The following is a 12,789-nucleotide window of genomic DNA, read 5'->3' as shown; positions in this document are numbered from 1 at the left end:
ACAGCGGGCTTATGCCGGGCCCAAAGCCACAGGGTACCCCTTGAGAGCTGCTTGTAGCCTACCTTATAAAGACTGTGCACTGACTGGTGACTTCTCCAGGGCTAAGGTGGCCCTGTGGTGGCAGGGAGTCTCCATAGAGAGTCCCCCATAGGTCCTGTTAGTTCCAGGACCTGTGGGGGCTCATAGCACTCGGGCCTGCAGCAGGGCTGGCCACCCCAGCAGGTGAGATTCAGGCTCAGCAGCTGATAACGACTAGTTTGATTCTGAAGTAAGTCAAACTTCCAAACTCCGAGATGCTGGGGATTTGATCCCTCCTCAGCAAGGGGCAAGTGCTGCATGCAGATAAGCATGGGGGCTCAGGGTAGAAACTGCAGACAAAGGCTCTATTAACTGCTGGGAAGTTGCTGCCTGGTGTGGCACGCACTATTTTCTTTTATCCTGTATGGACTCCAGTAATTTTAACTTAAAATTATAAGTGCTTTGTTTTGGACAGGGACTTGCTGTGTAGCCCAGGCTGGCCTTGAACTTGTGGCCTTCCTGCCTCAGCCTCCTGCGTGCTGAAGTTTCAGACAAGCACCACACACCTAGCCTTAACCTGAAGCTCCAGGGGAGAGCGGCTTGGCTCACGTCCTAAGCACCATTCTCTTCCCCATCGCTGACGGTCCTTCCCTATTGCTAGTGGGTCCCCTCCCCTGCCCGCTCTCTACTCTAACTTTGGGATCTCTCTTCTTGGAGCCTACCTGATGGCTCACAACTGTCCTCGGTGCACAGCTCAACTTTTACTTTTGACATCAATTACATATTCTCTGAGCTGACTTACTCTCATACGTCAAATTGAAACACAAAATGGGCATCAGATTTTTTTTTTTTAATCTACAAAAGCTGCAGTCACATACTGTTCAACCTTCTAATCCCAATACAGATTCTGTGTTCCTGCTGTCTGAGACGGCCCCTGTGCCATGCTATCAGGGTTAGATGGATCCTGACTTTCTGTGTTCCTGCTGTCTGAGACGGCCCCTGTGCCATGCTATCAGGGTTAGATGGATCCTGACTTTCTGTGTTCCTGCTGTCTGAGATGGCCCCTGTGCTGTGTTATCAGGGTTAGATGGACCCTCACTAGTCTTAAGTTGGTGTGATAGTTAATAAGCTTCCATTGACTCTGATGGTGACGCCAGCATACTGACCTGGGTGACACAGATATCTCTGCAGCAATCCTACGACAGCCTAAAACTCAAACTCACAGGCATTGATTTATAGATATTAGAGGACTCGTAGATTCCACATTTCAAAAAAGGCACAAATTTTCACTAGCAAACTCTGTATTCATCAGATTTTATATTTATTTCATAGTTAGCTAACTCAGAAAAGAACATTAGTTATTTTTGCATACTTATCTTCCCCTCTCTATTTTGCTCTTAATTCCATACCTAATCACATTAGTATGGTACACCTGAAGCTGTTTAAAGAAAACTATTGTGGAAAAAAGAAATACACAATTGTAAAGCTAAGAGATTTGCTATCAGTGCAGGACTATTGGTTTCCAAAAGAAAAATATTCAAATTGGCAAGATGATTATTGGACAGAATTCAATTTTATTTATTTTTATTATGTGTATGTGTGGGTGCCAGAGGAGGCCAGAAGAGGGCGCTGGGTCCTCTGGAGCTGAAGTTACAGCTGGTTGTAAGTACCACGTGGGTTAAGGGAATTTAGTCCTCTGTAAATGCAGCAAGTGCACTTAACCACTGAGCCATTTCTCCAGCCCAGAGTCCAGTCTTCTAATAGTGGAACAGAACCATACAATGAGGGATGCAGGCCAGGGCAGCCCGGGACTTTGTGGTCATCGTTTTAGTAGACTAAGGAGTGAGTGAAGGTGGGGATTGGAATCTTAGCTCCTTTTGCTCTCTGGACAGGTCAAAGAAGCCATACTTTCCCAAGCTGGTGAATCTACTTTGGTGCCAAACATATTCCTATAATTTAGAACAAGCTTTTTATCCCTGCAATACCAGAACATACAAAGGGCTTCATGGAGCCAGGTACATCTATCTTAGAGGGAAAATAGAACAAACCTCCCATTGGTTGATGTGAACCTGCCCACCTGCCACTTAAGTCAACTCTATAGCTTTGGTTCCTACACCATGTTAGCCCCGAGAGTTATGGAGTGCTGAAGTTAGACTGACACAGGAGACCTCAATGTCAAAGAAAGAGAGAAGTCGATAAATGCCTGGATGGTGGGAAGCCCATCTCTCACACCCACACGCTGGCACTGTCTTAAGACAGCCGTAAAGATGAGACTCCTTCAGAGACCTTCTTCTGTCAGGGTATCCCAAACATAGTCACCTTCGGATCTCTTCATCTTGCCTTTTCTCAGAAAATTAAAATAGTCTTTCTGCTGGAAAATAAATAGGTAGAAATGTAAACTAGAGGGAGAAATTTCCACAGTAACAACAAGAAAATGCTCAAGGAGTTTGAAATACTATCAAAAGAGAAGGAAAAGGTTCTATCTGTTTAAGCAAGGATGACTTTAAAAGGCACTTTTATCCTGCACTGGGGGAGACTGAGGACAGCGCCTCCTGCTGGCTTGCTCAGGAAGCTCTCTAGGCTCTGGGGTGCCATCCAGGCTGCATTAACTAACTCCTGCTTGCCTTGTTCCTCGCTATCCTTTCACAGTCCTGTGAATTTCAGTTCTTCACTTCATTTTCTTGTGCACAGAAACACAAACTTTTTAAAGTATCGTGTAAAGCATCTTAAGACTGTATCTGCCTTCAGGACTTAATGAGCTCTCAAAGCATTGTTTTACAAGTCAGCATCTCTCACAAGTCCCTGGGATCCCTGGAGGGTCTGACTCCCCAATGCTGGGATCCTGTGTGCACGCTCCCACTCCCAGCCTTTACACAGACCTTAGATTTGCACAGCGAGTGCTTATGGACTAAGCTAACCCCTCAGCTCCAGCTGAACCAGACTCAGCGGTGAGCCAGCCGTCACTGGCTTTCAGAATTCTACAGAAGGTTGATGCTGATGTGCAGCCAAGGCTGAGATCCTAGAGGCTGGCTATCAACATGCTGTGAAATGCATGAACTTAAAGGCCGGGCTGATAATCACCTACCGTTTGCAGATAAAGAAACTAAAGGCTTGCGCTGAGTCTTGCTAGGGCATTTGTGATAAAGCTGGCTTTCAAGGCTTTCACCCCAATTCTGCTACACCTGGCCTTATGGTAAATACCAAGAATCAGCCTTGTCGGCCACACCCAAGGATTACCTGGCACATACTTAGGGTTTGGGTCTGTCTGAACAGAGCAGATGTGACAGGTTAGCTATTATGAAAGAGAAAGTTTGTGTATAAAGATTTAATTATTTATTGTTAGTGTATGTGTGCGTGCAGGCCGCCAGATGCACATGTGAAAGTCGGGGGACAATTTGGGGGAGTCAGTTCTCTGCTTCCACCTCGTTTCTCCCTCTTTGTGTGCTCCGGGCAGGGTGGCCTCAGGTTTCCGGGCAGTTCTCCAGTCTCTGCCTCCTATCTCACGGTGAATGCTGGGGCCACTACAGCAGCTTTTCCCTGGGATCACTGACTTAAGCCATCTTTCTGCCTCCTATAGCTGGCCTAGTTGTTTATTGTTGTTATTCTTGTTACCGTTGTTATTACTAATAATTTCTCTATGTGTGCACACAAGTGGAAGTCAAAGGACATCTTTCACCCATCAGTTTTCTTCTTCAACTGTGGGACCCAGGGATTGAACCCAGGGTGTGAGGCTGGAGCAGCAGGCACTCTTATCTGGGACCACGTCACCACCAGCACCGTGCTGTTTCCTGAGCTCATTTATTAAAGAAAAGTGTCTTCTCTATTTAACCTATTTTAAGGGTCTCTTTCTGTATAGGCACATGTATACATCTACCAGACCCTGCACCAGGTGCGGGCTCAATAGCAATCCCATTACAATGCTACTTATAGGGTGCCTTTGTCTCATTCGCCTGTGCTGGAATTTAGACATAGAAAGAAGGGTTGGCAGGGTAATTAAGAGAACGGTTCTGGGGGCAGAGACTGTGTTTTCTTCCACTGTCGATTACTGTTCAACTTTTGTTTGGGCACTTGATCTCTCTGTGTGAAGTTTTCTCAGTGGATTTGCAACTTGCAAGAGGATGAGAGTATTAACTTACAGAAAAGTGCACATGAGGCTTGGCTGATTTTTAATAGTGTTCCCTACCAAGAGTCTTTCCTGCACCACAGAACTAATGTGCAAGAGAACTTACAAATGTAAAAGTGGCTTCACGTTGCAGAAAACTCATGAGACTAAAATACAGTGATAAATCAAAATCTTTTAAATAGAAAGAGGATTTTCCATGAGTGCTCAAGATGAAGACAATCACAGAGGAATTTTGTGTCCCTTGTCCTGAGCCCAGCTGAAGCAGCAGTAGAAACAGGCAGTCTGGGCCTGTCCCTCTCTCACCCCATCCACATAAGGACTGCTAAGAAGCAGGCAACTATCTAACTTAGGCTTGGATGCCAGTGACTTTGCTTAAAGTAGAGTGGGGGGAATGTTATATAATAATATTTAATTATATTTAATATAATAATTATAGCATATCAATGATGTCACTTTACTCACAGACCTGGCTGGGTTTGCCTGGGTGCTTTTTACTTCTGCCTTGTTCTGGAACCTCGATCTGCTAAATAGGTTAGCAAAATGTCAGCACAGCTCAGAGAAGCAAGCACATGAATAATCATTAATTGGCATGTCTCCCTCTCCACAGTCATATTCCTAATGACACTGCAGCCACCAGTCATGGAGTATCCTGACACCGCCACACCTGCCTGGCATCTTCACTCCTGCCTGGCATCTCCACACCTGTCTCACATCTGCACACCTGCCTCACATCTGCACACCTGTCTCACATCTGCACACCTGCCTCACATCTGCACACCTGTCTCACATCTGCACACCTGCCTCACATCTGCACACCTGCCTCACATCTGCACACCTGTCTCACATCTGCACACCTGCCTCACATCTGCACACCTGTCTCACATCTGCACACCTGCCTCACATCTGCACACCTGCCTCACATCTGCACACCTGTCTCACATCTGCACACCTGCCTCACATCTGCATATATGTCTGCTTTACATCTGCTTGCCTGCTGTTCCTGTGGCAGAATTGAAGTCACCAAAGTGACAGGAAACTTCTATTTAACACTGGTGGCTGTCTGTGGATCCTATAATTGAACACAGCCTTTAAAAGGATTTCAAAGGAAACAAAATGTCCTTCTAGGTCCTGAAATCATCTATGCAGCTCTGATGAATTCACTGAAACAAAACCAGGTAGGGCTTCGGGCAGTCAAAAGGCAAAATTAATCAAACCAGAACCAGAGTAAAGGTTTGGGCTGGGCCTTGAGTGAATAAGGTGCAGCAGTTAGGGACCCAGAGGAGGGAAGTGATAACCTGGGCTGAGGGCAGGGTTTAAAGTAATAATAATAATAATAGATAGATAGATAGCCATAGTATCGCATTGTTGTTTGTAAATATCACTCAGGATCCTGGGCAAGGCATATACTCAACAAAGGGCTTAAATCCTGAACTGTTGTGAAATGTCCTTATGTTGTTTGAATTCTGATGTTAATTCTTCTTTCTCAAGAGGGATTGCCCCTGACAAGCAGTTGACCCCCATACTCAGGTGATCTCATATGACCCTTCTCACCATTTTAACTGGTCAATAAAGGCTAAAATCTGTGATTGGGCAGTGAAGGGGAATGGTGGGGCAGGAGGTCTTTGAGATGGCAGGTAGGGGAGAGAGAGGACGGAGATGGGGGAAGTGGAAAAGAGGAGAGGGAAGCCAAGATGGAGCAGAACCACGTGGCCAGGAGAAACTGCAAGTAGCAAGGGTCTCATAGCTGAGGAATAAGTCAGCACAGTGATAGATCTGCCCAATCTAGAAACAAACTTATAAATATAATAACTAGATTGTGTATTTTTATACAGCCTTATTGGGGTTAGAAATCTACACTATTTGGCGCCCAATGTGGGTCTTAGAACTGAACTAACCTAAGATAAAAGCTCCCCCACCTCCAATATAAGCTCTAAATCTGCATCAGGGTAGAAATTAAACATCAAATAGGGCTAAGGGGTCTTCAGATAACTAACTGAGAGGCTCCTACCCCAAGCCCAAAGCAAACTGCTACAACCAGAGGTAGCAATCCAGCCCAGAGCTGGGACTTAGACAGTGCTACAACATGGTTAGGAATCTTTGAGCCTAAAGAAGGACTAAGGACCCTGGGATGTGACTGCCTGTGAAGACACAGCTGTGAGCCTTCAAAAGCCTTATCATAGGCACAGCGGGCTGACCCAGGCATCTGCACCTGAGCAAGCCTTTCCGTGCTCACTTTCCCATATGCCCCACATCTAAAGAGGACACAAGACAGCCAGACCTGCTCTACCAACATCTAGCACTACAGATTGTCTGAGATCAGCGGAAATGCTGCTGGCCACAACCCAAATAAAGACAGGACAGCCTAGAAGCAAACTGCAGTGTCCCAAGCTGAACAATAGAAAGAGAGACAAAGGTACAAGAAGCTCCAGATCAAGTAATAAGAAGTATAAATTGATTATATACGGATATAGCTATATATCTATCTATATATTAGATACTTAAAGATGAAAACCACAATAAATACCTCTTTATGGTTTTATGGGAAGATATTTTGGATGGTTCAACAGGGATGAATTTAAAGGAAATTGACGCCTTCCCAGTTATTATTACAATGTTAAGTATCTTGGTACTATTTTTTTTTTAAGTCAGGGCCCTAGATAAAAAGTGATGAGCCTTAGAAAAGGGATTAGAGGAAACACTGGAACTAAAGGAACAGGAATTTATAGGTCATGATAAGTGACAGAGAGAGATAAATGAAGATTAGAAACAAGAGCTGGAAAAGATGCTTTAACAAAAGGTGAAGAATTTCATAGATCAGACTGAACAGCAAGGAGATAGTGATAAAATTTGGAAGCAGAGCCTAGAGGATGATTTACTAAGGCTAGTAAATGAACATAAGGCAGATACGACAATATCAAAATTACAGCATAAAGAAAAATTAAAATCATGGAAGCAGGGCTTATAACAAACGATATAGGAATTTATATGAACAACAGAATGAGAAATCTAAGACTTAGCAACATGTCCTAGAGGAAACACTAGAACTAAAGGTAGAGGAATTTAAAAGGAGAACCTTTTAAAATTAATCAATCAAAATAAAATAAACAGCAGAACGTCAGAATTACAATATTAAAAACAAATTAAAATATGGAAGCAGAACCTTAAACAGAGAATACAGAAACTTATGGAACAGGGAGAGCAACAAAAGGAGCTATGAAGCATGGGCACAGACTTAAGGGAGGAACTTAAAATATTAATTAGGGAAAATATTCAGGTAGAAACAGAAGGTAAAATTAGAGAAAGCCAACCAAAGGTTGTTAGAAAACAAACTTTAGTTTATCCAGTTCATATACAGCAAAGGCCCCCAGAGATAGATTACATAGTGCTTCATTAACCTTAAATTTTTAAGGTGCTAATGAACAAAAAACTACGTCCGATGATTGTAGAAAAAACTGCTGAACTAAACCAGCCTGTTTATTTTAAGGATGGAAAACAGGAAATGTGCTATGCTGGGGAAGGGGTTATGCCTATATTTCCACTGGAAAAGAAAAGCTATGGGTTCCTTCTAAGTTGATAAAAATCAGGCATGACAAATGGAGACCCACTGAAGACCTTAGCTATGGACAAGAAGATTGACAAGATTACAAGATAGGTGATATACATGTCTCTATTCACAGGGACAGCTCTGGGACCAGATGGCACTTAAATGTCTATACACAGCCAACAACTCTTATTTGGCACAAAATTCTCATGACTTATTATTACATACCATCCTTTAAGACAGCATAAATGGAAAATTATATTGTAGTTTGATTATGTGACCAAACTAACCTTTAAAGAAAGGCAGTTATCTTTTTGTTGATCTTCCTTAACTGATCTGTGCACCTTGCACATTCCATATGAATGTCTTTACAGAACTATGTGTTGCTTATATGTTGCAGAATGGAAGAGGAGGAAGACAGCCCTGACAAGATTCACACTCTGGGATGCTGAGATTCTGGGACCTTCCATTCCAGCTCCTTGCTTGACTCTACCTCAACCACATCAAAGCTGTTTCCTCTAAAGACTTGCTTCCAGAACAGTTCCAGAACATCTTGACCATCCAGCCTTTCAGACAGTTATAGTCAGGAGGACATCAGCTAAGCCATGAACTTTCTCAGCACATAGAGACTGGATGGCAAAAGATGCCAGCTAGCCTTCCTTTAACAAAGTCAATTTTCCTATTTCCCTCTGGGCCCCCAGAAGGGAATTCTTTGCCCCAATTCCGCTAGAAGCAAATAAAAGAAGAGCATCTTCCCAGTTCCTTAAGTTGAGGTGGATGGTTCTGGTTATTTAGGAATTATAGATATGTTGCCATTTAAGGGATACTTTACAATGTTGTAGCTTTGGACAGAGAGGAAACTAGAGAGCTTAGACTCTGGGATTTCTGCCTTTTCTTTCCTCTTCTCTTTCCTTCTTTCTTAGATGAAGGATAGGGGTGGAAAAGAAAGGTGGATATGTAGTATTATAAAATTAAAGAAATAGACAAATAGGAAGAGGTTATTAAATTTACTCTTAAGCAAAATATTGTATAGCCATAATCCTACATTGATAGAAATATGTATATTGGATACAAAATTAAAGTTATAATTTCTTATGTTGGTTTAAGGTTTTCATTGGGATAAAATTTTGTATATTTATACAAAATTTAAAATTACTATTGTTACTCTTAGATAGGCATTATGCCTATGTAACTTATTTAAGAATTCAAAGGATTAGACCCAATCTTTCTAATGGCTGCTATTATAAGCTGTCTAGGATGATTAACTAATGCAAGTTAATAGTCAGATAGTGAAACTCATGATCATATTAGATTCTAATTTAGTTAATTACAAATGTTTTCAAGATTATTCAAATAGTAAATAGCTAAGAATAATTAGTGTTTGATAATTCAGTTACGCTTTATATGTAATCTTCAAAAGCATCAGAGATCCACAGAATATGATATCTAATATTATGTCATTACTAAAGATCAATTGACTATGAGACATGTGTGCTCCTGACAGTGTCCCCATTCCACTTCAAGGACGATACTGTGCATCATTACCTCCAGGTGAAGTAGCTTCAATCAGGGCAAGGTAACCACTGGGCAAGAATTGCCTAATTCATCTACAGACAAAAATACTGTTCCAAAAGGACACACAGATGTGGGACAGTCAACTGCTAAGCTCTGCCAATACAGAGTTAGTAAGTCCTTCGTAGTTTCTGCTTTACTTAGATGGTGCTGGGCCAGAAGACTGAAGACAGATGCTCCAACATTCTAAGAAGTTAGGGGACTGTCCAGACAGTCAGCTGTCTCTACAAATTGTATAGTTTTGGAAGCTACGTGTTTGTGCTTTCTACATATTCAGTTAATATTTAATTCCTTCTCAGATCTCTGGCAGGGTTGAAGACTAGTTATAGTCTCATAATTGAACTTACATTGTTTAGCATTAAAGAAGGTGTTCCAGATTTGAAAGGACAGATTTCAGATGGCAATAAAAATTAAAACCAACATAAATCAGGCACAGAATTGTAAACTCCCTAAGTTAGGATAGATGATAGAGTACTTTATCTAAGTTGACAAATATGATAGACTGGATATTAATTATATATCATAATTTATAACTTACATGAAAGAGCCTTTTTAACTGGACAAAAGGGGGAAGTGTTGTGGGTTGTTCTGATGCTGTTTGAATTCTGATGTTAATTCTGCTTCAAGAGGGGTTGCCCCTGATAGCCAGTCATCACATACACAAGTGATCTCATGTGAAACTTCTCCCTATTTTAACTGGTCAATAAAGGCTAAAGCCTGTGATTGGGCAGTGGAGGGGAAAGATTGGATAGAGGTCTTTGAGAGTGGGGGCAAGTAGAAAGGAGAATGAGGAGAGAAATGGGGGCATTGGGGGTGGGGAAGAGGAGGAGGAAGCCAAGATGGAGCAGAACCACATGACCAGGAGAAACTGCAAACAGCAAAGGGTCTCATAGTTGGGGAATAAGTCAGTATAGTGCTAGATCTGCCCAATCTAGGAACATAACTTATAAATGTAATAACTAGATTGTGTGGTTTTTTTGCAGCCTTATTGGGTTTGGAAATTACTACAACAGTGAACTGTTATTTATAATTTTATTTGTTTGTTTGTTTGGTTGGTTGGTTGTTGTTTTGTGTGTGATTTGGGTTTTTTCATTGTTTTGTGTGTGATCCTGTTTGTTTGTTTTCTGTGTGTGTGTGTGCGTGATGCTATGCATATGGCCATCAGAGGATAGCCCCAAGGAATCAGTTCTCTCTTTCCAACATATGGGTCCTAGGCATGGGACTCAAGGCTTAGCAGCAAGCACCTTTAACCACTGAGCCATCTTGCTAGCCTAAAAATTCCTTAAGCAAGTCAGGGTCTTACTGTTAACTTGGGCTGGTCTTGTACTCTGTGTAGTTCAGGTCATCCTGAACCTCTCCACCGCCCTGCCTGAGATTACTGAACCCTGAGATCGCATCTCTGTACCACCACACTTGGCACTGTAGGGTTTTTCTAGAACTATCTGCATAGCATTTGATGGAGGGGAGGCAAATGAAGGAACTGAGGTGAAGGAGGCTGCGGTGGCTGCAGAAAGGGGGGTGTATGACAACTGTAGTCTTCATCAGGGAGATATGAAGGCACAGAAGGCAGGCAAGGAGAGACTGGAGGCATACATATGCAACCTCTTTTCCCACTTGGTGGCTCATGGGAAGCAGAGTGACAGGGCACCCAGAGGTTATGGGCAGGCACAAAGCAGGGTGAAGAAGGGCCTGGCACCTCTAGTGGATGTAACCAGCTAGTCAGGAGCTGGGGGTGGGCTTCTGGATGTGGCCTCAGGAGAAAGAAAAGAACTATTAAACAAGCAGAGACTGTGTACACCCTGTCAAGGATGTGGAGACATGAGCCCACAAGAGGTGAGAGTTCACACTGAGGATAGAACAGAAAGGTCTCTAATTACACTGCAGTGCCACAGGCCAGCCCTGGACTAAGCCTATCTCTAGGATGAGAGAGAAATGCGCTTCTGTTTTGTTTAGGACATTTGCTGTCCTGGTTGGGTTTGGGTTTGTTTTGGTTTTTTTTTTTTTTTTTTTTTTGTATCTGTCAACGTGGCACAAACCAAGACATATCTGAAAAAGAAATTTTCAGCTGAGGAATGTTTCTATCAGACCAGGTTCAGACCATTGTGGGCAGGGCCACCCACCACAGACAAGTGGTCCCAGGGTGTATAGGAAAGCAAACTGAGGAAGCCATGGGAGCAAGCCAGTATGGTCTCCGCTTTAGTTCCTGCCCCACCAGACTCCTGCCTCAACTTCCTTGCAGGATGGACTGTAAACTGTATGATGATGTTAACCCTTGCCTCCTCAGGCTGTTTTTAGTCGGTGTTTTTATCACAGCAACAGAAACTCAACTAAGATGCTTACTTTGTTTTCTGTTATATGCAGCTAGATTTAATCCTCACCAATACACTTTCTTTTAAAATAAAATATCTTTATAGTTCTGCTCTTGCTCTCCTCCCTCCCAAGTCTTCACGCTGTGCTTATAAATAAAAAGCAGAAAGTGTTAGAGAAACTCACTTAGGTCTGTGTGTGGGAGAAGAGCTTTAAAATGCTCTAATCTGCCTCCACCCTAACACACACACACACACACACACAACCTCTCTGGCTCATGATTAATATTGCCTTAAAATTCTAAATATTTGGGGCTGGAAAGAAGGTTGAAAGCATCTATGGCTCTTGCAGAGGACTTGAGTTCAATTCCCATCACCCATATGGTGGCTTACAAGCACCCGTAACTCCAGTGCCAGGGTGTCCAGTGCTCTTTCCTGACCTCCACAGGCACACATACATGCATACAGGCAGAACACTCAGACACACAAAACAAAACAAATAAATGATTTAATTTTCTAATTATTTTTTGTAGTGTGTGTTTATGTTATTCTTCACTGCAACAGTTTGGCTCAAATTTTAATGATGTCTGTGGTGGTGCATATCTATAACCCTAGCATTTGGGAAGTTGAAACAGGCAAATAGCTGTAAGTACAAGTCTAGCCTGGAGTATATAGCAGGACTCTGCTAAAAAACAAACAAAACAACAACAACAACAAGCCTCATAAACATTTTAAGGCTCACTTTTGTTTTGTTTTGTTTTTGTGTTTGTGTGTTGTCTTTGCACACAAATGCAGATGTGTGTGCCTGCCTGTGGAGGCCCAAGGTTGACACCCAGTCTTCCTTAATACCTCTCCACTTTATATATGGAGGCAGGGTCTCTCTCCGAACTTGGAGCTTGCTGGTTCAGCTAGTCTGGCTAGCCAGCTCGCTCTGAGGATCCATGCCTCCACCTTCTGTGTTGGGGTTACAGGAGGGCTGCCACGACCAACGGGCTTCCATGGGGCCTGATGGCCTGTCTGCCTGAACTCTCTGAGTCACTGTCCTATTTCAAGCTGTTCTTTTGAAATCATTGCACAAACCAACAAGCCATTAATGGATTTATCAAATCAAAATTTGATACCAAATGTCTTTATGCTCTTGTCCCCTCTGAATGGGAAATCCCAGTATTTTGGGGTACTGGGTAGTTTAATCATGGGGCTCATTTGGTTAAAGTTCCCCAGTGTTTTCC

General features: G+C 42.7%; 1 protein-coding gene across 1 annotated transcript in view; it reads right to left on the bottom strand.

The window, feature by feature from the left end:
• Window positions 1-1,648: 1,648 nt before the first annotated feature.
• Snx31 (sorting nexin 31) overlaps window positions 1,649-12,789 on the bottom strand; it is a 50,710-nt gene continuing 39,569 nt past the window's right edge. The window contains 2 exon segments of the mRNA XM_085831673.1: window positions 1,649-2,389; window positions 4,608-4,664. Coding sequence (XP_085687799.1) covers window positions 2,297-2,389; window positions 4,608-4,664 — 150 coding nt within the window. The 3' untranslated portion in view covers window positions 1,649-2,296.

The sequence above is a fragment of the Mus caroli genome, unplaced genomic scaffold, assembly GCF_978045245.1.
Source record: "Mus caroli unplaced genomic scaffold, Mus_caroli_1 scaffold_16, whole genome shotgun sequence".
Lineage (NCBI taxonomy): Eukaryota > Metazoa > Chordata > Mammalia > Rodentia > Muridae > Mus > Mus caroli.
This window is presented reverse-complemented; position numbering and strand designations above follow the sequence as displayed.